The following is a 22,643-nucleotide window of genomic DNA, read 5'->3' on the forward strand; positions in this document are numbered from 1 at the left end:
GGCTTCGTAATAAAGCATCTCATTTGATCCTCAGCAACACTGCAGGCATGTATTGCTAGATGAAGACATTGAGACTTGAAGCGAGTGAGCAACTTCCCCAAGATCTAAGGCTAGGAAGTGGAGGAGCTCAAGCCATCATTTTGCACATTGGTTCAGTCAGCCCACTGGGCACCTAGCTCCTGGGGTGCAGCTGTGAAATGTAGTTTCTTCAAGGAACTCCCAGTCTAAGCTGGGGAGAGGGAACAGTGAGTAAGTGATTACAATCATGGAGTCTGGCTAGAGGGACCTGTGCAGAGTGTGGGAATCCAGCGCTATGTATTTGCCTCAGCTGAGGTCAGACAGAAAAGCTGCTGGAAGAGGTGACATGACCTGAGGCTTGAAAGATGAGGGGACCAACTATTCTCAAGCTTCAGGTGTATTAAAATCATCTGGAGGGGTTATTAAAACAAATTGCTGGGTCCTAACCCCGAGTCTCTAATTCAGCAAATCTAGGGTGGGGCACAAGAATCTGTATTTCTAACAAGTTCCTAGAGGTTGCTGATGCTGCTGGTCCAAGGACCACACTTTTCCAATCACTGAAGAGCTTGCCCAATAGATGCAAGTACAGTAGAGCCTGCAGCTAACCTGCAGCTAGGATGGCCTGCCAGGGCCCAGGGACTTTCTTGGGTAGCAGGTAGGATGGGACAAGGGAGGGAGTGTATGGGAGACAGCACGAGGTCCTTATCAGTCAACGGACGCCAAAGCCAGGGCTCAGGCCAGGTTCTCCACTGCTGTGCTGGAACCTAGACTAGCATCAGGCTAAAATGGAAAGTCCACTCAGGGAGTCTTTTCCTCCCATCCGTCCCCTTTCTGATCTCCATACGACCCTACAGTGTTTCTCTCAGTAACACTAATGGTGATAAGAGTTCTAGGGCCAGGCACTGGGCTAAGAGCTGTCTACAAGCTAGCTCATTTGAAACTCACAGGAACTCTTTGGAGTAGATATATATGATCACCATTCTAAAGATTTTGACACTGAGATGCAGAAAGGTTTGGTAATCTGCCCAAGGACACACAGCTGTAAGAGGTGATACCAGAACCCAAGGGGCCCAGTTCCACAGGCCCTATTTGGGTCTGCAGTCATTGCTTTCTGGAGCCAGGTGAGGGCAACCAGAAGCAGCTGGTCTCAGCAGAGGGCACAGGGACTTCCAAACAGCTGAGGGAGGCAGCTGCCAGCTGAACCGAAGTAACAGTTGGTCCCTGGCCAAGGATTCCCCACAATTAGCAGCCCGGGGGCGCAGAGTCATTCAGAGCTGCCTTCAAGCCTCAGCCCCCTCCTAGCTGTGTCTCTTAATTCATTAACCACTTATTCACTTTCATGGCCTCTCTATGAGACAGGTTAATAATTCGAACCCCACAGGATTATCATGAGGGGAAAATGAAATAACATGGACTGCCACCCCGTGTGCCCTGCGAATGCAGCTCTTTCCTTCCCAGCCATGTGAGTGGTTGCTGCCATGTATCTCACGTGGTCCCAGCCACTCCTGAGAATCTGAGTACACAAGGAGATAGAGGTGGAAGAGCAGCCTCTGATAGCTTAGACTTGGGATGTTATTCCCAGCAGCCAAAGGTGTCGGCCAAAGGTCTCTGGCTCTACAGCTGGTCCCTGCTCTCCAGCTGTGAGCTGATGAGTGCAGTCTGGTGCTGGGCAGTGCCTGCTATCGGCGGCCTTCTAAGGACAATGGAGGCAGGAAGCTGGGGGAGATGCCCCTTTGATGGCACACTGGAGATCTCAGCAGAATGGAAAGAGGACAAGCAGGAGGATTTTAAAATGAATGATTGGAAAGAACACTAACCTTGAACTAACAGTGACTTGGGCCATGGTCTCATTTTTGCCGCTTAACTTTGTGACTTTGGACAAGTTACATAACCCTCCTGAGTCTGTTTCCTCATCTGTAAATTAGAGTCAATCATCCTTACTCCAGGTATGTGGTGAGAATGTACATAGAAAGGCAGGGGACATTGTTAAGCAGTTTTCATTTGTGAATTTTATCTTACACCCAACACTGCTTGGCACACACATAGTGTGCAGTATTTGCTTGCTCATGTATTCTAAAGCCTTTACTGAGCACGTGCTCTGTGCCAGGCACTGTAAATAAAGTCTTGAATAAGGCAGAGAAAACCCTGCTTTCCCAAAGCTTATACTCAAGTGAGAGATGACAGTCGAGAGCAACAACGAAAAAAAAATGAGCAAGGAAATACAAATAACGGTAAGCTCTGTGGACACACTTAAACTGGATACGGCCAGGCATAGTGGCTCATGTGTGTAATCTTAACACTTAGAGAGGCAGAAGGATCACTTGAGGCCAGGAGTTGTACACCAGCCTGGGCAACATAGCAAGACCCCATCTCTTTAAAAAATTTAAAAGTTAGTTGGGCATGGTAATGCCTACCTGTAGTCCTGTCTACTAGGGAGGCTGAGGTTCAAGGATCACTTAAGCCCAGCAGTTTGAGGCAACAGTGAGCCATGATCACACCACTGTACGCCAGCCTAGGTGTCAGATCAAGACCTGGTCTCTGAAAAAAAAAAAAAAAAAAAAACTGGGTACAGTAGTAGTATGTGGTTCCCACCACATTTGTTCAATGGATGGGCTTAGGACAGAGAAGGGTATAAACCTGTAATGGCCAAAGGCAGAGTTCAGTGGGAGACCATGAATCTAACTACTTTCTCTCCTTCTCATTCTTCATCCATGATCCAGGCAGATTTCCCTCAGACTGAGGACCAACCCCAGAGCTCTAATGTAATGGTCTCTGTATTTGGTTTCCAGGAGAGCAGCACCTTCGGCTGAGTTTTCCGTGGACAGAACACGCCATTTAATGTCCTTCCTGACCATGATGGGCCCAAGTCCCGACTGGAACGTAGGCTTATCTGCAGAAGATCTGTGCACCAAGGAATGCGGCTGGGTCCAGAAGGTGGTGCAAGACCTGATTCCCTGGGATGCTGGCACTGACAGCGGGGTGACCTATGAGGTGTGTGTGTGCCTGGAGTGGTGAGTGGCAAAGTTCCCCAGGACCTTCTCCTTGCCCAGCCCCATCCTAAGTGTCCTGGACACAGAAGGTATCTAACCCAGGCTATGTCCTAGACAAACTTTCAGTCTGGCTGGGGAGGCCGGCATGGTCTCATCACATACAGAGTGTGATTTGGGCTCTGGGAAGTGTTATGCGGTGGCCAGGAGAGCACAGAGAGGGAACCGCTAAAGAGCAGTTCCCAGGTGAGCAGGGGACAGCATTCCAAAGCCATGAAGGCAAGAGAGCAAGAGGGGAACAGCAAGAGGTTGATGTGATACAGCTGGGCCGGCTTCTGAATGTTTCTGGACAGCTGGGCTAAGGAGTTTGCATTCTGTCCTGAATGTCATATTTCTCAGATATGATCAACTGCATTGAAATCTGGAGCCCTCAAATAACCAATGGGAGAACAATCTACAACAGGCATCTGCAAACTATGGTTTGTGCCCTACAATGTGATTTGTCAACAAAGTTTTCAAAGCCAGCTGCACTCGTCCAAGTACATATTATCTGGTGCTGTTTCTTTACTACCATGGCTGAGTTGAGTATTAGCAACAGACACAGCATGGTTCACAAAGCCTAAAATATTTACCGTCTGACCCTCTACAGAAAAAAGTTTTCCAGTGCCTGGTCTATTAGGGAGAGTTTGGGATTCAGGTCAACCTGGCTCAGCCATTTCCTAGCTGGGATGGCCTCTCGGAAACTTGGCTCCTTCATCTGGGTACAGTCCTACCATGTACATGGAAGAATTTTAAAATACAGTTCTAGAAATTTTCCAGCACAGCATATGGCATGAACACAATTCCATAAATATAAATAGTAGCTATTATACTTGTTAAATTCCTATCAAGGACTTTGCTCTGATCCATATAACAAATGGCTTTTGTGGGTTTTCCCAGTTTTCTTTCTTACTCTCTGCCTCTATACATTTTCCTGCAGTCACCCAACAAGCCCACCATTCCCCAGGAGAAAATCCGGCCCTTGACCAGCCTGGACCATCCTCAGAGTCCTTTCTACGACCCAGAGGGTGGGTCTATCACTCAAGTAGCCAGAGTTGTCATCGAGAGAATCGCACGAAAGGTACTGGGTTAGAGCCCGCTCTGGCATCAACCCTTCCCAGCAGGAGTGCCAGGGAGACTGCACACCTTTCTGCTCTAGAATTGTGGAGTCCCTGGCAGAAAGCATCTCAGGATATGGAATTCCCTGGTCTCCCAGGGTTTCTAACATGCACATTATTTTGTAAGATGAAAATGAGCAGGCCAGACACGGTGGCTCACACCTGTAATCCCGACACTTTGGGAGGCCGAAGTGGGCAGATCAGCTAAGGTCAGGAGTTCAAGACCAGTCTGGCCAACATGGTAAAGTCCCATCTCTACTAAAAATTAAAAAAATTAGCTGGGTGTGGTGGCAGGGGCCTGTAATCCCAGCTACTCAGGAGGCTGAGGCAGGAGAATCACTTGAACCCAGGAGGCAGAGGTTGCAGTGAGCTGAGATCATGCCATTGCACTCCAGCCTTGGTGACAAGAGTAAAACTCTGTCTCAGAAAAAAAAGAAAAAAAGAAAATGAGCAAAATGAAATCAGCAGTGAGGCCCAGTGCTCAAATGAACAATTTGATCCAGGCAAATTGGTTTCATTGTGAATTCCATAATTGATTACTAATGTCTGCCATGGGGTGGAACTGGGAACAGTGGTACCCAAGCCATTTACTTATCATCCATGGTTAGCCACTCCTGCTTTCTTGGCATTTCTTTTTCAGGCAGATAGTAAATGTTGGCCCAGAACTTTGCCATGGCTCTGGGTGATATTTTATACAGAATGGGCATTAGATTTTAGTCCTCTTTCATCTTCCCCCTACACATTCTCTTCTTTCCCTCATGTGAGCCCTCCAAGTAAAATTCCTTTTGCAGGGGGAACAATGCAATATTGTACCTGACAATGTCGATGATATTGTAGCTGACCTGGCTCCAGAAGAGAAAGATGAAGGTACGTTGTTTTTTGTTGTTGCAGGTGGCAACATAAATTGACGCAACCCTTTGAGAAAGCAATTTGCTAACCTGTTTTAAGAATCATAAAAATATTCATGTCCTTTGACTTGGTAATCCTATCTCTGAGGATTTCTCCTCAGGAAATAATAAAAAACAAGGCCAAGACTAGGCACAAAGCATAAGGGAATTGATGAAGGTATGATGTCAGAATATATACTGAACAGCATCAGGCCTTTAAAATGATCATGTACATTTTATTTGAATGGGCTTTGCAGGAGTCAGACCACTCTCTGCTTCCATTCTCAGTCCAGCTGATGAGGCAGGTGTGGATACATTCACTTTCCCAGCAAGTAAAGAGAGGCCCAGATCCTACAGGCAGGAGGGAGAGACAGAATCATGGTTCAAGCTCAAGTTTTCTTACGGGATCTGGAGCCAGACAACCTGGACTCTCAGTAGCATATGATCTTGGGCGAGAAGCTAATCTTTCTGTTTCCTCAACTATCCAATGGGGATAATAAGGGAACCTGCTTCATAGAGTTGTGAGAATCAAAAGGGAAAAAACATGTAAGGTTCTTAGAATGGTGCTGGTACATGGTAAGTACTCAATGAATAGCAGTGCCCTTATTCTTACCATGACACCTGTGTACGGGATCATCGGGGACATGAGCCATGGCATGAAAACAAGCCTTGAGCTTTTCAAAATTGCCTACAATGTACCTGCATGTGTGTGGAAACAATGCCAAGATGAGGAACTGAAAATGAAAAGACGTTCATGTGTTGAAAGGAAGGGATAATAAGAATCGTTCTGCTCCTTCAGATATTTATTAGCAAGATGTTAAATTATAATCTTTAAAGGAAAGTGGATGGCTGCTTCCATCCCAGGAGGATGCAGGCTCAATAAGGCCAGTCTGGCAGCATGGCTTTTCATGTCCCCAAATGAGCTGGTGTTGGGAGAGGGCCAGTGGCGGCTCCCGTAGGCTCCCAGGGAAAATATGTCAAACACTCTTTCCAGATGACACCCCTGAAACCTGCATCTACTCCAATTGGTCCCCATGGTCCGCCTGCAGCTCCTCCACCTGCGACAAAGGCAAGAGGATGAGACAGCGCATGCTGAAGGCGCAGCTGGACCTCAGCGTCCCCTGCCCCGACACCCAGGACTTCCAGCCCTGCATGGGCCCTGGCTGCAGCGACGAAGGTGAGGAGAAAACCAAGACCAGTGAGGGGCTGGCAGGAGCTCAGGAAGGGAGGGTCTGCCCAGCAGTCAGACAGTGTCCCTGGTGAGGGCACAAGGACTCTAACTGTAGATGTCAGTGGGGTCCACTTTGGACAGACTCCTGTCTGCATCTGTGTGTTGAGGGCTCTGAACACAGAACCTCTCTTTTGACATCAAAGGAATTCTTGAGATTGACTGACCACTCCCCTTCTTTTACTGAAGAGCTGACAAACATATCTTATGACAAATACAAATAACACATAGCCTGCTTCTTGGCCTTAACTCCAATCTCTTCTTAAGGAGCCTGTTAACAGGTCAGCTCAGACTGAATCTAGATCCATTGCCCTAATTCTGTCATTCATGGCCCCTCATCTGTGTTCCACCTCAGCGTGAGTCAGAGCACTCTCACTTTGTGTCAGGACCGTCAGGCTGATGGCAGAAATTCCCAGTCTATTTGCAACAGCCCAAAGGTCAAGCTTGAAGTATAATCTTGCAACACCTCTATCATGAGGGCCCAAGCTTCAATACTGCACTAAGCTGATTGCTGTGCAAAGGTCAGCTGTCTGCTTTCCAAGCCATGATCCTTTTCTCTGCCTGATAAATCTACGCTACTCGCCCCCTGATCTTACAGGATGCAATAAGGCAATAGGAAGGGATGTATAGGCTGGATTGGTGTATGGCAGGAAGAAAAATTAAAAAACACTTCCGGCCGGGTGCAGTGGCTCAAGCCTGTAATCCCAGCACTGTGGGAGGCCAAGGCGGGTGGATCACGAGGTCAAGAGATCGAGACCATCCTGGTCAACATGGTGAAACCCCGTCTCTACTAAAAATACAAAAAATTAGCTGGGCATGGTGGCGTGTGCCTGTAATCCCAGCGACTCAGGAGGCTGGAGCAGGAGAATTGCCTGAACCCGGGAGGCGGAGGTTGTGGTGAGCCGAGATCGCGCCATTGCACTCCAGCCTGGGTAACAAGAGCGAAAATCCGTCTCAAAAAAACAAAAAAACAAACAAACAAAAAAACACTTCCAAGCTGAGAATAAAGAAAGCAAGCTTAATCCATGCAGGTCATTAATTCCTTGGCTCTCCCTAGAGTAGGGGTCTTAAATATCTGTCTTGGGGCTGTGCTTTCACGGGTGGTTTATTGCTAGCTCATTTTGCCCACAGTAAGGGGAGTGAACCCTCCCATAGATGAGTCATCCCTACAAATAGGTGGGAGGAAAGCTGGGACTGGCCTGTCAACATTGAAGTCTCTGTTTCTTAGGGCTGGGACTGAAGAGATGTGTAAGCTGAGGAGCTGAGGTCCTTAACCTCCCGCTCCACAGGGAAGGATTGTTCCTCATACAAATGGATTATGATTTATCTTAAATCATATATATCAAATTATATCTTTTATTACGTGTGTGTGTGTGTACACATTTTTTAAACACCCTCCTTTTTATCCAAGTATCTTTCAAATGTATTTCCATGAGATAAGGAATAATTCTGAGTGTCCCATGCACCTGGAAAAGAGGCATTTCCTCTTAGAGAACTTTGTCGGTTTAAGGATTTAGACCTCTTAAGCTCGCTGACATCCTCAACTGCCTGACTCCCCTTGATTCCCACTGGCAGCAAGTTCTGGCCGGGTGGGTATCCCGGCCACCATGCGCTGCTGCAGCATGCGCTTGGTGTGTTGCAGACGGCTCCACCTGCACCATGTCCGAGTGGATCACCTGGTCGCCCTGCAGCATCTCCTGTGGCATGGGCATGAGGTCCCGGGAGAGGTACGTGAAGCAGTTCCCGGAGGATGGCTCCGTGTGTACACTGCCCACTGAGGAAACAGAGAAGTGCACGGTCAACGAGGAGTGCTGTGAGTGGGGGGCCCCGGGCGGGTGGGGGGCCCCAGGCAGACGGGCAGGTCGGGGAGACAGCAGGTGCAACTCCAATGCCACCGGCCTCCCCAGCTCCCAGCAGCTGCCTGATGACCGAGTGGGGCGAGTGGGACGAGTGCAGTGCCACCTGTGGCATGGGCATGAAGAAGCGGCACCGCATGATCAAGATGAGCCCCGCAGATGGCTCCATGTGCAAGGCTGAGACCTCCCAGGCGGAGAAGTGCATGATGCCCGAGTGCCGTGAGTAGGCGTGGGGGTGTGCTTGGAGGAGGTGACCAGGGCCAGGCGTGGAGAGCCATGCCACCCCCTATTACCACCATAAATGTCAGAGGCTAAGCAGGAGGAAAGCATGGCCCATAGTCCTTGCTGGGTACTGCTAGGAGCCAGATGAGAGCCATAGGTGTGTGGACATCAACCAGACCCAGAGAGAATAACCTCCACTGGGGGACATTCTGAGCAATACTGGGGTGGCAAACTTTGGATAGAATTCACCTGCAGCTGGGTTTTATAGGAGTGTCTTTCTTGCAGTGGTGGGGAGGAAGGGTAATACATTTAGGTGGGGCATACACTACCCAGGTCCAGCCCACTCCTGTTGTACATTGGACTTGGCTGATCCTATAAAGCATGACCTCCCTGCTCTGCACAAATGCATATGGGCCTGCCCACACATTAGCACGCAGATGTATACAGGCACACAAGTACATATTCTAGGGAATTCAGGACCACAGTCTCCAAAAATGCGGCCCTTGGCCCCTCCTTTAGTGCCTGATTCTTGGTGACTGTGGGATGTTTCTGTCTGTAGGAAGATTGTACTTTCCAGTGGGGACCTCTGTAGTCATATTACTACCCTCATGTCATAACCACCAGGGGGCCGGGAAGATGAAAGAGTGACAAGAAGAGCAGTAGGCTGCAGAGCCACTTCCTGCTCCATAGAATTCACTCTTACGTGAACCCACAGGCCAATTCTACTTTATTCCAGGGGCCAAAGCAGGGGACTGAGGGTGGGATATTGTCAGGCCAGGGAGATCAAAGAAAACAAAAGGAGCCTGTTTTCAGTGGCAAACCTGGTTCTTGATCTAGACACCATCCCATGCTTGCTGTCCCCATGGTCTGAGTGGAGCGACTGCAGCGTGACCTGCGGGAAGGGCATGCGAACCCGCCAGCGGATGCTCAAGTCTCTGGCGGAACTTGGAGACTGTAATGAGGACCTGGAGCAGGTGGAGAAGTGCATGCTCCCAGAATGCCGTAAGTCTTGGAGCTCCCCGAAGCCCATCACTTCTCTCCTATGTTCCTGAGTCCAGGGAGCCCTGAACCAGGCAGTGCTGATACTGCTAGATCCTAGAATAAAATGGTTTGCTGGGGAGGAGCTTGGGGTTTGGCAGTCAGTGTCTGCAGTTACTTAAATACTACATCAATTTCATTAGTAAAGTGAGAATCCCACTACCGTCTACAAAACACCCAAAGTGCAAGTTGCTGTGAAGTTTAAATGGGAGACACATATGAAAAACAGTGCAAGGCTCAAAAAACCTTAGTTCTTTCCCTCCCCTCCCCCAACAATTATGGGCTTGCCTGACCCATGGATTTTCTGAGCTTTTGAGTTCCATTCTTCTCCCTGTGACCATTTTATTTCCCCATGACCAGACCCTGGACATTAAATCAATGACTCCAGCAGACTGGTAAGAAAACCAGCAAGAAAACAAGCCAAGTTCTCAAAAGCTCACCCCACCTCACTCCCAGTCCTGTTCTCCTCCAAAATCTCTGCCATCAGCTGTTTGTATTAAATGGGACTAATCTCCAAGCAGAGCGAGCCAGTTTCTTTGGCTGGTCTTCCAAGAGCTGCTCTTTTGGGTGATGAAAGGGCAGGCACACTGGCTGTGGCTCTGGCCCCCTCCAGCACACACTTGCAGTCTTTCATGCTCCCTCCCCTAGTTAGTAACCTTCAGCCGATGATTCAGCACCTCTGTTCCTCAGTTTCCCCATCTGTAAAGTAGCAGGAAACACTTCCTAGGCTGCTCTGAGGATGAAACTGAGTATTTGGTCCAAAGTATGAGCACCAGATGTGGCAAGGATAGGCCTCAATCCCTGCTCCATGCTTCAGCTCCTGGGCTGTTAGGTAACTTGGACCATCCATTAGAGAAGGCCTGGGATTTTCAATAACTAAGACTGGCCTATGGTTCAGGCCAGCTCACCAGAGTTGGAGCCCCATAGCCTTCTGACTGAGAGGGTCTGACTTAAAAGTCTTCATATTCACAGGGTCCATTAAAGTAAGGGAGAAGAAAATGAACGTTTATGGAGCACTTACAGGGCTGGGAGTATCTCATTTAATCCTTATAACCTAATGAGAAAAATACCATGATCCCCATTTTGCAAATAAGAAAGCCGCCTGAGTTCCCACAGGGGAGTAAAAAAGAACTGAAACTGTTGAAACTAAAAAAGAACAGTCTAGGTCCAGCCTGACTTTGGCCTTGCAAGGCCAACAGAGCACTTGGAATAATTTACCTCCCTGGAACACATCCTGACAATTAGACTGATGTGTTATTAGTAAGAATTTACTGGATTTCATACTGTGATAAACCATGAAGTACCACTTGCTCCTGACCCTCTTCTCTACTGAATGTCCCATTTATAGCTCCTGTTTTTCATATAGACCCACCACATATAGAACACAGGATGATACCGAAATGAAAAGCTGCCAGGGCGTGTGATAACTACCGTGTCCTTGGTATTGGTCCACAAGGGTCAGCCATTTTTAGCTTGTTGATATGTTCTCTTCAAAGAGCAGCAGGGAGCTTGTTGGTCTTGCTCTGAAAAATACCATCAGTGAGTTTGGGAGTGTGGGAGGCTGTTCTATACTTGAAGCTGATCTGACAATACTCTAGGAGCTCACGGAGCAGGGCAAGAGGCTCTGAACACATCTTCAAAGTCCTCCAAAGCCTTCTTGAGTCAAAGAGGGATCACAGAATGGGTGATGACCTGGCACAAATCCTGCCTCTGCTGCTTACCAACCACCGGGGCTGGATGAAGTCAGCCCGCCTCTTGGAGTTTCTTTTTCTGTAAAATGGCATGACATGGCACTTCCTTTGCATTCCTCATAGGCTTGTTGAGATGTTCAAAAAAGAGTGTGACCAGATCTTGTTTCAGACATGAGATACACTGATGCCCATCTGTGTCTTGCCAGCCATTGACTGTGAGCTCACCGAGTGGTCCCAGTGGTCGGAGTGTAACAAGTCATGTGGAAAGGGCCACATGATTCGAACCCGGATCATCCAAATGGAGCCTCAGTTTGGAGGTGCACCTTGCCCAGAGACTGTGCAGAGGAAAAAGTGCCGCATCCGGAAATGCCTTCGAAATCCATCCATCCAGAAGCTACGCTGGAGGGAGGCCCGAGAGAGCCGGCGGAGCGAGCAGCTGAAGGAAGAGTCTGAAGGGGAGCAGTTCCCAGGTATCCCTCCCAAGTGTGGGCCTGGGCTGGTCTCCAGGACAGGGGGGCTCTGCACTGGGCCAAATCTTGGATCTGTCAAACAAAAAAAAAAAAAAGACTGGGGGAGAGTCGCATTTTCTGCAGTCTTCAGACCACATTTTGATTCTTCAGATCCAAGTTTTTTCCCAGATGTTGGGCAAGCAAAATTTATAAAGAAGAGGATTGGGGGTCAGAGGGTCCTTTATCAAACAACATTTAGATAACCTAATTACCTGCCAAAAGTAAATTTTCAAGCAAAGAGTCTTCAGGAGTTGCACAGTTCCTTCCTTTCTGCACATGTATAAAACCAGAAGTGTGTCTAACTGCTCAAAATCAGTTATGACTAGGCCGGGCGCGGTGGCTCAAGCCTGTAATCCCAGCACTTTGGGAGGCCGAGACGGGTGGATCACGAGGTCAAGAGATCGAGACCATCTGGTCAACATGGTGAAACCCCGTCTCTACTAAAAATACAAAACATTAGCTGGGCATGGTGGTGCGTGCCTGTAATCCCAGCTACGTGGAAGGCTGAGGCAGGAGAATTGCCTGAACCCAGGAGGCGGAGGTTGCGGTGAGCTGAGATCACGCCATTGCACTCCAGCCTGGGTAACGAGCGAAACTCCATCTCAAAAAAAAAAAAAAAAAAAAAAAAAAAATCAGTTATGACTTAGTAACCCCATCCACTCCTTGCAAAAGGGGAAAATGATACAGATATGTCAAAGGAGTCTGGTTCGTCAGGGAATGTTCCCGAGAACCTCCCAGAACACGTCATCTTCCATTTTAAGGGTGTGGCTCAGACAAGGCAGCCATGGCCTGAGGCTTTATGATTTTTCTTGCAAGGCTAACCAGAAGTTTAGCAGCAGTGTCATGTCAGCCTTGAGTTTTATTTCCCGAAATAATATTGATCCAAGCGGCCAAATAATTGAGCAATGCACCAAGTGCTCAGGGAGCTGAGAAATGAGCATCTTACACTGACTGGAGTTCAGGGACATGTCAGAACAGGGAAAGTTACAGTGGGTTTTGAAAAACTTGGAGTTGTTTGCCACATAGAAAAGTACATTCCAGGCTGGGTGTGGTGGCTTAGGCCCATATTCCCAGTACTTTGGGAGGCCAAGGTGGGCAGATCACCTGAGGTCAGGAGTTCGAGACTAGCCTAGTCAACATGGTGAAACCCCATCTCTACTACAAATACAAAATTAGTCGGGCGTGGTGGTGCGTGCCTGTAATCCCAGCTACTCGGGAGGCTGAGGCAGGAGAATCACTTAAACCCAGGAGGCAGAGGTTGCAGTGGGCCAAGAGTGCACCATTGCACTCCAGCCTCGGCAACCAGGTAGAAACTCATCTCAAAAAAAAAAAGGTACATTCCAGGCGGCAGGAATAGTCATTGCAAAGATAGATGGTCTCTCCAGTAGCCTAGCCAAGCTTGCTTACATGTTGGTGGAAAGGTTCCTAGCAGCTTTTATTAAGCCCATTCTTGCTCATGTCCCATTGGCCATAGCAAGTCGAGTTATCAAGCCCAGATTCAAGAGGTGGAGAAACAGAGTCAACCTTTCGATGAGAAGACCCATGAAGCATTTGTGGCCATTTTTTGCAATCAATCACATATGACCTAACTGTTCCAAGTAAAGACTCTAACGAAATCATTACATACTTGAGCCGAGGAGGAGCCCAGACAACCACATTTCACAGTTCTACTAGAGTTCAGCATCCCTGTTCTGTCCCCAGTTTCTGCTGGCCTAACCAAGTATTCTCATGCTTTCAGGTTGTAGGATGCGCCCATGGACAGCCTGGTCAGAATGCACCAAACTGTGCGGAGGTGGGATTCAGGAACGCTACATGACTGTAAAGAAGAGATTCAAAAGCTCCCAGTTTACCAGCTGCAAAGACAAAAAGGAGATCAGAGCATGCAATGTTCACCCTTGTTAGCAAGGGTACAAGTTCCCCAGGGCTGCATTCAGATTCCAGAGCCACCAATGGCTGGATTGTTTATTTGCTTGTTTAAGACAATTTAAATTGTGTACACTAGTTTTCATTTTTGCAGTGTGGTTCGCCCAGTAGTCTTGTGGATGCCAGGGACATCCTTTCTGAATACTTCTTGATGGGTACAGGCTTAGTGGAGCACCCTCATCTCCAGCCAGCCCTCTTCCTGCACAGAAGTGAGTAGTGTCAGCCACCTTGTACTAAACTGAAACATGTCCATGTCCTTCTGGAGCTTCCACCTGGCCAGGCAGAACAGAGACCTTGACCTCCTCCACATGGAGAGGCAACCATGTCTGGAAGTGACTCTATGCCTGAGTCCCAGGGTGCAGCTGGTAGGAAACATTCTCAGATGAAGGGAGCATATTCCCTTCATTCTCATCTTTGGCCTGTTCACTGAAAACGCTGTTTGCCCATGTCTTCTTAGTGGAACTTTAGGTCTCTTTTCAAGTCTCCTCAATCAACAGTAGTTCCTGAGGAAAACAGAGCTGGTAGACTTGAAGAGGAGCATTCATGTTGGGTGGCTTTTGTTCTTTCACTGAGAAATTCGGAATACATTTATCTCACCCCTGATATTGGCTCCCGATGCCCCTCGGAAACAACAAAAAAAAATATCGCTGCTTTATTTAAATGTAAGGTAACAAGTTTTTATACCTGAGATAAAGGATAAGTAAGTTTAGCGTGTATTTTTCCCTTGCTTTTGGGGGTTGGGGGGAGTATGCACAATTCTTCTAGGAAGCCAGCCTTCTTTACTTTTTGGTACTAAACACTGATTGGAACCAAGACCAAGGCAGCAAAATTGGTCTCTTTAGCAGTCCCATACCTGAATTTTAAAATCTTCCTACACACATCTAGACTTTCAAGTTTGCAAATCAGTTTTTAGTAAGGAAACATTTTTATTATACTAACATTTTGCTAAGTCTGCCCAAAGCCTCCCAAATCATTCCTTCAAAAAAAGTTATCTCTGTACTTCTTTAGTTATTTTAGTCATAAAATTTTATATGTAGAGAGAAAAAGTTATCAAGACAGAAAGTAAATCTAAGAGAAAGGAATATTATTATGGGATTAAGCTGAGCAAGCAATTCTAGTGGAAAGCCAAACCTGTGTTAGTGCTCCACACCACCGTGGCAGTCCTCCCAGACATGCACAGGAATGGCCACGGGTTTACACTGCCTTCCCAGCAATTATAGGCACACCAGATTCAGGGAGACTGACCACCTAGGGATAGTATAAAAGGACATTTTTTTAGTTGGGTCCATCAGCAGTTTTTGTTCCTGCATTTATTGTTGAAAACTGTTTCTTTTATTGGCCTTCTTACTGCTTAATCCAAATGTGTGCCATTGGTGAGACACATATAATGCTCTGAATACACTAAGAATTTGTATTAAACACATCAGGATATTTCCAAATACAACATACTATAACCCTGAATATGTACTTTAACACAAGAAAGACTGTTCAGTAAAAACTCACTGGGTCTTTTATGTTTTTAAGCTAAGTAAGTGTACTGAAGGTTAAGTCTTTTTTATATTGTCCTCCACCTCCATCATTTTCAGTAAAAGACATGGCTTTTCCTCCCTTGTTCTTGGAGGGACCGTTATTACATCATCTCTGAACTACCACCTTTGTCTCCAACATTTTTTAAATCCTTAAATGAATTGCTTTCTTCCAAAAAAAAAAAAAGGGAGCAAAAAAAAAAAAAAATGAGATTTAATTTCCTTCTTGAGGAAAAAAAAAAAAAAAAAACTCTTCATATAGAACTGCCCACTTTTGCAACATTGTTCTAAGCTGTCTGGAAAACTCTCAACCCATGATAAAGTTCCTAAGACAGTGATTCCTAATCCAAGGACAAGCCACCCTAATGTCTCATGTTATTTGGTCACAGTTGGGTACATTTAAAATCCTGATTCTAGAGACTTACTTAAAACCAGGTTAATGACTAAGAATGGATAACACGACTCTTGTTGCATTGTTATTTTTTGTTTGTAATGGGGAATTTATAAGGAACATCAAGTCTCTTTCTTACCAAAGTCTTGTTAGGTGGTTTATAGTTTTTCTGGCTAACAAATCATTTTGGAAATAAAGACTTTTTACTGCAAAAATGAAATTTGTTTGGACTTCCACTTGAGATAGTAAAGAGTATATTAGACACCCAGTAAAAACTGCCATAGAAAGAAGTTATAATTGTTTGTTGTGTATATTTTTTTTCAATGCCAAACCAGTTGTAATCCAATTTACATCCATATTTTAGGTTCAACAGCAAGAAGTTCAGAGATGATAGATTTCCCAACCAGACATTCACTCACTGGTCACCTTGTCAGTGCATGTTATTTGAAGGGAATCTGCTGTAGCAAATGAGAATAAATCTGGGCTTCTATAGATCCAGAACTGAAAAAAGTTTAAAAATTGTGCTGTTTTTAATTTGAACTTTGCATATTAAACATATTTTAGGCATACTCAGTCTATGTACTCGCTGCAAGAAATTAAAGGTATATTATACATTCTCATGACTATAGCTCTCCAGAAACAGTCCAGGTCAAGTTACATGGCTAAAATGTGCTAGGGCTTGAGTCCGTTCCCACCAAAACTCATGTCTTAAATTTGATCCCCAATGTGGCCACATTGGGAGGTGGCCTAGTAAGAAGTGTTTGGGTCATGCAGGCATATCCATCATGAATGGCTTGGTACCATTGTACTGAAAGAGTTCTAGCTCTCTCTAGACTGAATTAGTTCTCACAGAATTGCTCCCAAGGGAGTAGGCTATTATGAAGCCAGGATGCCCCTTGGTTTTGACTCTTTGAACACCTCCATGTCCTCTTTCACCTTCCCCATTATGTTATGACACAAAATGCAAAGCCCTCAGCAGAAACGGAGAGACGCTGGCAGCATGCTTCCTGTACTTCCTAGCCTGAAGAACCATGAGCTAAATAAACCTTTTTACTTTATAAATTACCCAGTCTAAGGTATTATTATAGCAACATTAAAAGGACCTGAGATGAATGTCAATACACACAAATTCTCAAAGTCAAATTATTGCTGTGACTTCTTATTTCTATTTAGCCTACATTTCAGACAACGGTTAAATTTTTTTTTTTTTCTGAGACAGAGTTTTGCTCTTGCTGCGCAGGCTATAGTGCTGTGGTGCAATCTAGGCTCACTGCAACCTCCGCCTCCCAGGTTCAAGCGATTCTCCTGCCTTAGTCTCCCAAGTAGCTGGGATTATAGGCATGCGCCACCATGCCTGGCTATTTTTTTTTTTTTTTTTTTTAAGTAGAGATGGGGTTTCTCCATGTTGGTCAGACTGGTTTTGAACTCCCAACCTCAAGTGATCTGACCCCCTTGGCCTCCCAAAGTGCTGGGATTTAAAAAATATTTTCTTTTTTAAATTTGTCCTGCCACCACGCCTGGTCAAAAAAATAAAATTTGTTTTAAATATCAGAAAATCTAGCCTAAGCAATATGGCAAAACCTTGTCTATACAAAAAATACAAACATTGTTCAGGCATGCTGGCTCACGCCTGTAATCCCAGCAGGCTTTGGGAGGCCAAGGCAGGCAGATCATCAGAGGTTAGCAGTTTGAGACCAGCCAGGCCAACATGGTAAAATCCCATCTCTGCTAAAAATACAAAAATTAGCTGGGCATGGTGGTGCATGCCTGTAGTCCCAGCGACTCAGGAGGCTGAGGCAGAAGAATAGCTTGAACCAGGGAGGCGGAGGTTGCAGTGAGCTGAGATCACACAACTGCGCTCCAGCCTGGGCAACAGAGCAAGACTCCATCTCAAAAAAATAGATAAATAAAAAATAGCCAGGCATGATGGTGCATGCCTATAGTCCCAGCTACACTGGAAGCTGAGGTGAGAGAATCACCTGAGACCAGGAGGTAGTCTTTGGTGGGCTGTGTTCATATCACTGCACTCCAGCCTGAATGACATAGCAAGACCCTGTCTCAAAAAAAAAAAAAAAAAAAAAAAAAAAATCAAAAAATCAAAGCACAAAGAACTGTAGAAAGGCCTCTCATCGGTTTATAATGGAATCTGACCATTAAAAGCACCCAGCTTTCTAAGTTCAGCTACCTAAGGAGCTAAATATTTATACCCTAACGATATAGGCACTGTTCAAAATAAAAAAGGCTAAACATTAATGTTTAATCCCTGATTATAACATAGACTCAAGGAAGACACAGTCATTTCCTCTACTATGTGGAGCTATCAATTTTAATAAAATGATTCATTTTGTTCTTCATACTGCCCAATGTAAGGAGAATGAATAAAAATAAACCTCTTTTGAAAATGAGATGCAATAACAAATTCTAAATAGCAGCTGAATGCTAATTGGCATGAAGCTAATTCTTCAATTTACATCCTTTGAAATCTGAAAGCAAAAGATCTACACTAAAATATCAAATTTAAATAATGACATCCTGCTTTAGAAACCCTGTTGGTTCCAAATGCTTCACACACTCTGTAGGGTAGAGAGACAGAGGTTGTGTCATGGTTCAGCACCGGAAACCTAGGTTCAAACCACTGCTGCACCTGAGTAGCTGTGAGGGCTGGGGCCAATTATCTTACCTTTTCTGGCCTTAGGCTTTGACACAAGCTCTTCCATCCAGCTGACGTCTCTACTCCACTTCCACAATTTGGACAATTCTTAAGAGTGGGTCCTAATGGTATCCTGTTGTAGGACTCATTGAAGGCCAACTGCACTCCACCCAATCCTCACTTCATAAATGAGTAAATACACGAACTGTGAGAAGCCGGTTTGCATTTCTGTCACTTATAACCGAAAATGTCATGACAAAATATGCATGCATAATTTTACAGTTATCACCAGAACAAAATGAAATGTCTTCACTTAACATTTATAATATTCATAATGTCTTAACATAAGATAGCATTCATTAACATTTTCTCATACTGCTCTAAATACTCCTAGTCTTTAGAACTGATGGGTAATAGTTCTCATATTTTAAGCAGCTACATGTTTAAACAATTTTTCTTTACCTCAATGTAAGTAAAAGGGTGAAAACATCTTATTCAAGTCTACTGACTCCTTTACAACACCTGGAGTTGGTATAAGTATAGTCCCTCTTTTTCTAGTGTTGGAATGTGTTACTCAGTGGTCCTAACCTGGAATCACTAACCTATATGGAAGTCATGAGAGCCACCTGTGAAAAACACTTGCTCCCTTCCCCACTATACTAGTGCTGCCCAAACCAAGACCTGCAGCCTGATAACATCCACAAATGAGATAAGAAACTGAAAGCAAGTGTTCAGAAACTTGTAATTTGACACTGCCATAATATACAGGAGAATTATTTTCCAAATAATTAATTTTTTATAACATTAGCAAAGTATCAGTCCACAGCACTGGAGACTAACAATCTTTTAACCTGGCCCTCCAATGCAGATAGTCTTGAGAAGCTGCACTGCACCATTCTCCCCGATAAGAAAGGCATGTACTAGCCTGCAAACTAGGTTTCTAAATCTCTCAAACACTGAAGGACCAGATGTTAATACCTATCTAGTTCCAGATCTGCATACCTCTGTATCTGTGATTAAGTAACTTGGAGTGGCTTTTCTTATTCCTCTAACCTCCTACCCCATAAAACAAGATAACTTCCCCATCTTGCCCTGCTTTTGCCACAATTTCTCAAAATAGCCCACACTATTTTCTCCACATCCGTAGCCTCAGATCACACCTCAACTCACTATCATCTGGTTTCCACAACTAGAAAACTGAAATAAATCTAAGGAAGTAATCAGCAACCCACACATGACCAGTGCTGCTTCTCACTCCCCCATCCTCTCCACAGCACTCAATGCTTTCCACCACCTCCTCAGCTTTCTTCACAGAACAGCCTCGTGGTTCTCTCTGGTTTCTGGCTACTTCTCTTGGCTTTTTGCTGCCTCTTAATCTTCTATCTCCCACGTTCGTTTTCCCTGAAGTTTTATAACTTGGATCCTCTCTCAAACACAGTCTTCCTGGAGGATATTACCTATTATTTTCTCCATCACTAAGCTCAAAAGACACAAATTCCAAATCTATATTCCCAGTCCTAGCCTCCTCTTTTGATCTCCAGTTCCCATTTCCAAATGCCTCCTGGACTAACCCAGTATGTGACTGTCACATTTATTTCTACCTCCTCTTTTGACCTCCAGTTCCCATTCCCCATTTCCAAATGCCTCCTGGACTAACTCTGTATGTGACTGTCACATTATTTCTATCACTAGAGAGTTGTCTACACTCATTTTAATTACTAGTACCACCTTCTTCCTGGTCGCCCATACAGTATTTTGGAGACTGAAAACATCGCTTGGATATCCCTCCAGTATGGTCTCCTCCCAATGTCACTGCAGTTCAGGCCTTCATCATCTCTCTCTATTAAATCATCCATTTGTCACATGATTTTTCAGCACATGCGAGGCAATATAAACACAAGAGACATGATTCTGCCTTCACTTAGTTTATAATACGAAGAGGACAGATTCCATGATTCCAACCACCTCTATCTGACTGCCAAATCTGCACTTCTCTGCCATTATGCAACCACTAGATTAGATCCAGGCACCTCCTGTTCAGAATCTTTGGCAGTTTCCCATTATATGCAGAAGGGCCAGCCTATTTAAAGCCCTCCACAACCTGATCCTAGTCTGCTTTATCGTATTTTTTTTCCATTCCATGTAGAATCTTTTTAGGCCAAGGTTCTAGTCCAGAATACACCCTGCATTCTGCCAGCTCTGGGCCTTTCCCATCTTTCCACCACCTCACTCTTCTCTCCTCTCCATCTCAAATCCTACCAATCCACCAAGCTCAAGCTTAAACACCAATTCTAATTAAGAAGCTCTCTCAGATTTTCCAGGAGGAATATATGCTACAATTCCTTCCGCTGGACTTGACAAAACTTTTTTAATGCTTTTCCTACTCTGCCCTGAAAGTGGGTCCCAGCATTTGTTTTTATCACTCTAAAACTTTCTGCACTAGACTCTGAGCAATTTGAAAGACGAAAACTCTCCATATTTATCCATTTTCCCAGTATGCCTATTACTGCTATGCACACACACACACACACACACACACACACACACACACACACACACAACCTGTATGCTCAGTCAAGTTTTTTTGTTTTTGTTTTTTGATACAGAGTCTTATTCTGTCACCCAGGCTGGAGTGCAATGGCGCAATCTCAGCTCACTGCAACCTCCGCCAACTGAATTCAAGCAATTCTCTTGCCTCAGCTTCCTGAGTAGTTGGGATTATAGGTGTGTGCCACCACACCCAGCCAATTTTTATATTTTTAGTAGAGACAGAATTTCACCATGTTGGCCAGGATGGTCTTGAACTCCTGACACCTTGCGATCCACCCACCTTAGCCTGCCAAAGTGTTGGGACTACAGGCATGAGCCACCGTGCCCAGCCAAGTACTTTTAATTAAAACACATTTTGCTAAAACTTACTTTGCAATTTTAGAAGCAGTCACTGGTTAAATTAGATACCCTTAAGTGAGGTGTTTCAGAAAGACTATTTGGTTATCATCTCCTTCTATTTACCTGCCAGTTAGTTATCTGGTTTCTTGTTTTTAAGAGTCTTGGCCAGGTGCGGTGGGTCACCCCTATAAGCCCGGCACTTTGGGAGGCCAAGGTGGGTGGATCACCTGAGGTCAGGAGTTTGAGACAAGCCTGGCCAAAATGACAAAACTCCATCACTACTAAAAATACATAAATTAGCCATGGTGGCACGTGCTTGTAATCCCAGGTACTTAGGAGGCTGAGGCAGGAGAATCACTTGAACCCAGGAGGCGGAAGAGCCAAGATCATGCCACTGCACTCCAGTCCGGGCAAAAAACAAAAAATTTAAAAAAAAAAAAAAAAAAAAAAAAGGATGAGGTCTATGTTGCACAGGCTGATCACAGGATCATAGCTCTACTGCTGTCTCAAACTTCCTGGGCTAAAATGGTCCTCCCACCTCAGTCTCCAGAGTGACTGAGACTACAGTCACATGCCACCATGCCCAGCTAATTTTTATTTTTACTTTTTTATAGAAATGGGATCTGGTTATGTTGCCTGGGCTGGTCTCAAAGTCTTGGCCTCAAGCAATCCACCTGCCTTGTCCTCTCAAAGTGCTGGGATTACAGGCGTGAGACACCATGCTTGGCCCCTACTTACTTGTTAAATGAATTCATTACGTATAGCATATAGCTATGGGAAAAGAAATAACATGAATTAAAACAAGTGATGATAAACAGAAGAGGAGCGAGCTAGACTTTAAGTATATACAACCTTGTTACATCAAATGTTAAAAGCAAATGATAAAATAGTCAATAACGGTATAATGTATGTCAACAAGGGCAAATGTCCAACTCTGAGATACGGTAAACCTCTAAACAAACAATATAGAAAGAAAATACCTAGAACAGAAATTCATGACCATCCATTCAGCATTCAGGAAACGCTGTCTGAAAGAACTTCCACATAAAAGAGGATTAAGAGATTCTAAAGATGGGAATGTAACCTCAAATGGTATACGTGCTATAAAGCAGGGTTGGCAAGCCATAGCCTGTGGATCAATTTCATCCTACCATCTGTTTTTGAACAGAATGGTTTTCACAATTGCAAAGGAGAGTCATATTTCATGACATATGACAATGACATGAAACACAAACATCAGTATACACTAAGTTTTATTGGAACACAGCCACATTCATTCATTTATACATTGCTTATGGCTGCTTCAGTGCTATAATGGCAAGGTGGAGTAGTTGGGACAGAGATACAGCCTGTAAAGCCCAAGATGATACTTATAATATGGTCCTTTATGAAAAAAGTTGCCAACACCCAACTGTAGAGAAAAAATGGCCACACAGATAAGGACTATTCATTCCATGAGACTGGCCACTCTTTGTAAGAAACATTTCAAGTCAGAGATTTAAAAATTTATAAGGCACCTCTGATTGTATAGTAAACATCAAATTGGAAAGACTTCAAGTTCCAATGACAATGGAGTAACAGGAATCAGAGTTACCCTCCCTAGACAATTTAAAAACTGGACTAGGCCAGGCACAGTGGCTCACACCTGCAATCTCAGCACTTTGGGGGGCC

General features: G+C 45.0%; 1 protein-coding gene and 1 long non-coding RNA gene across 4 annotated transcripts in view; one reads left to right on the top strand and one right to left on the bottom strand.

Annotated features, from left to right (window-relative positions):
* SPON1 (spondin 1) overlaps window positions 1–15,943 on the top strand; it is a 301,120-nt gene extending 285,177 nt beyond the window's left edge. Inside the window, exons 8-16 of one of the 3 annotated variants that reach the window (XM_032240836.1) lie at window positions 2,808–3,009; window positions 3,985–4,125; window positions 4,954–5,029; window positions 6,044–6,226; window positions 7,920–8,090; window positions 8,185–8,352; window positions 9,193–9,357; window positions 11,291–11,554; window positions 13,332–15,925. In XM_032240836.1, coding sequence (XP_032096727.1) covers window positions 2,808–3,009; window positions 3,985–4,125; window positions 4,954–5,029; window positions 6,044–6,226; window positions 7,920–8,090; window positions 8,185–8,352; window positions 9,193–9,357; window positions 11,291–11,554; window positions 13,332–13,495 — 1,534 coding nt within the window. In that variant the 3' untranslated portion in view covers window positions 13,496–15,925. Of the gene's footprint in view, window positions 1–2,807; window positions 3,010–3,984; window positions 4,126–4,953; window positions 5,030–6,043; window positions 6,227–7,919; window positions 8,091–8,184; window positions 8,353–9,192; window positions 9,358–11,290; window positions 11,555–13,331 lie in introns of all 3 variants that reach the window. The other 2 variants (XM_032240835.1, XM_032240837.1) reach the window with 2 other exon arrangements.
* A 2,444-nt stretch (window positions 15,944–18,387) lies between these two features.
* On the bottom strand, window positions 18,388–20,692 carry LOC116525157. The gene is made up of 2 exons (XR_004257599.1): window positions 19,685–20,692; window positions 18,388–19,605 (listed from the first exon to the last, which is right to left on the bottom strand). It is a non-coding gene; the product is annotated as an uncharacterized LOC116525157 (long non-coding RNA).
* Window positions 20,693–22,643: the final 1,951 nt, after the last annotated feature.

The sequence above is a fragment of the Sapajus apella genome, unplaced genomic scaffold, assembly GCF_009761245.1.
Source record: "Sapajus apella isolate SASKATOON/1434 unplaced genomic scaffold, GSC_monkey_1.0 scaffold47, whole genome shotgun sequence".
In the NCBI taxonomy this organism is placed as follows: domain Eukaryota; kingdom Metazoa; phylum Chordata; class Mammalia; order Primates; family Cebidae; genus Sapajus; species Sapajus apella.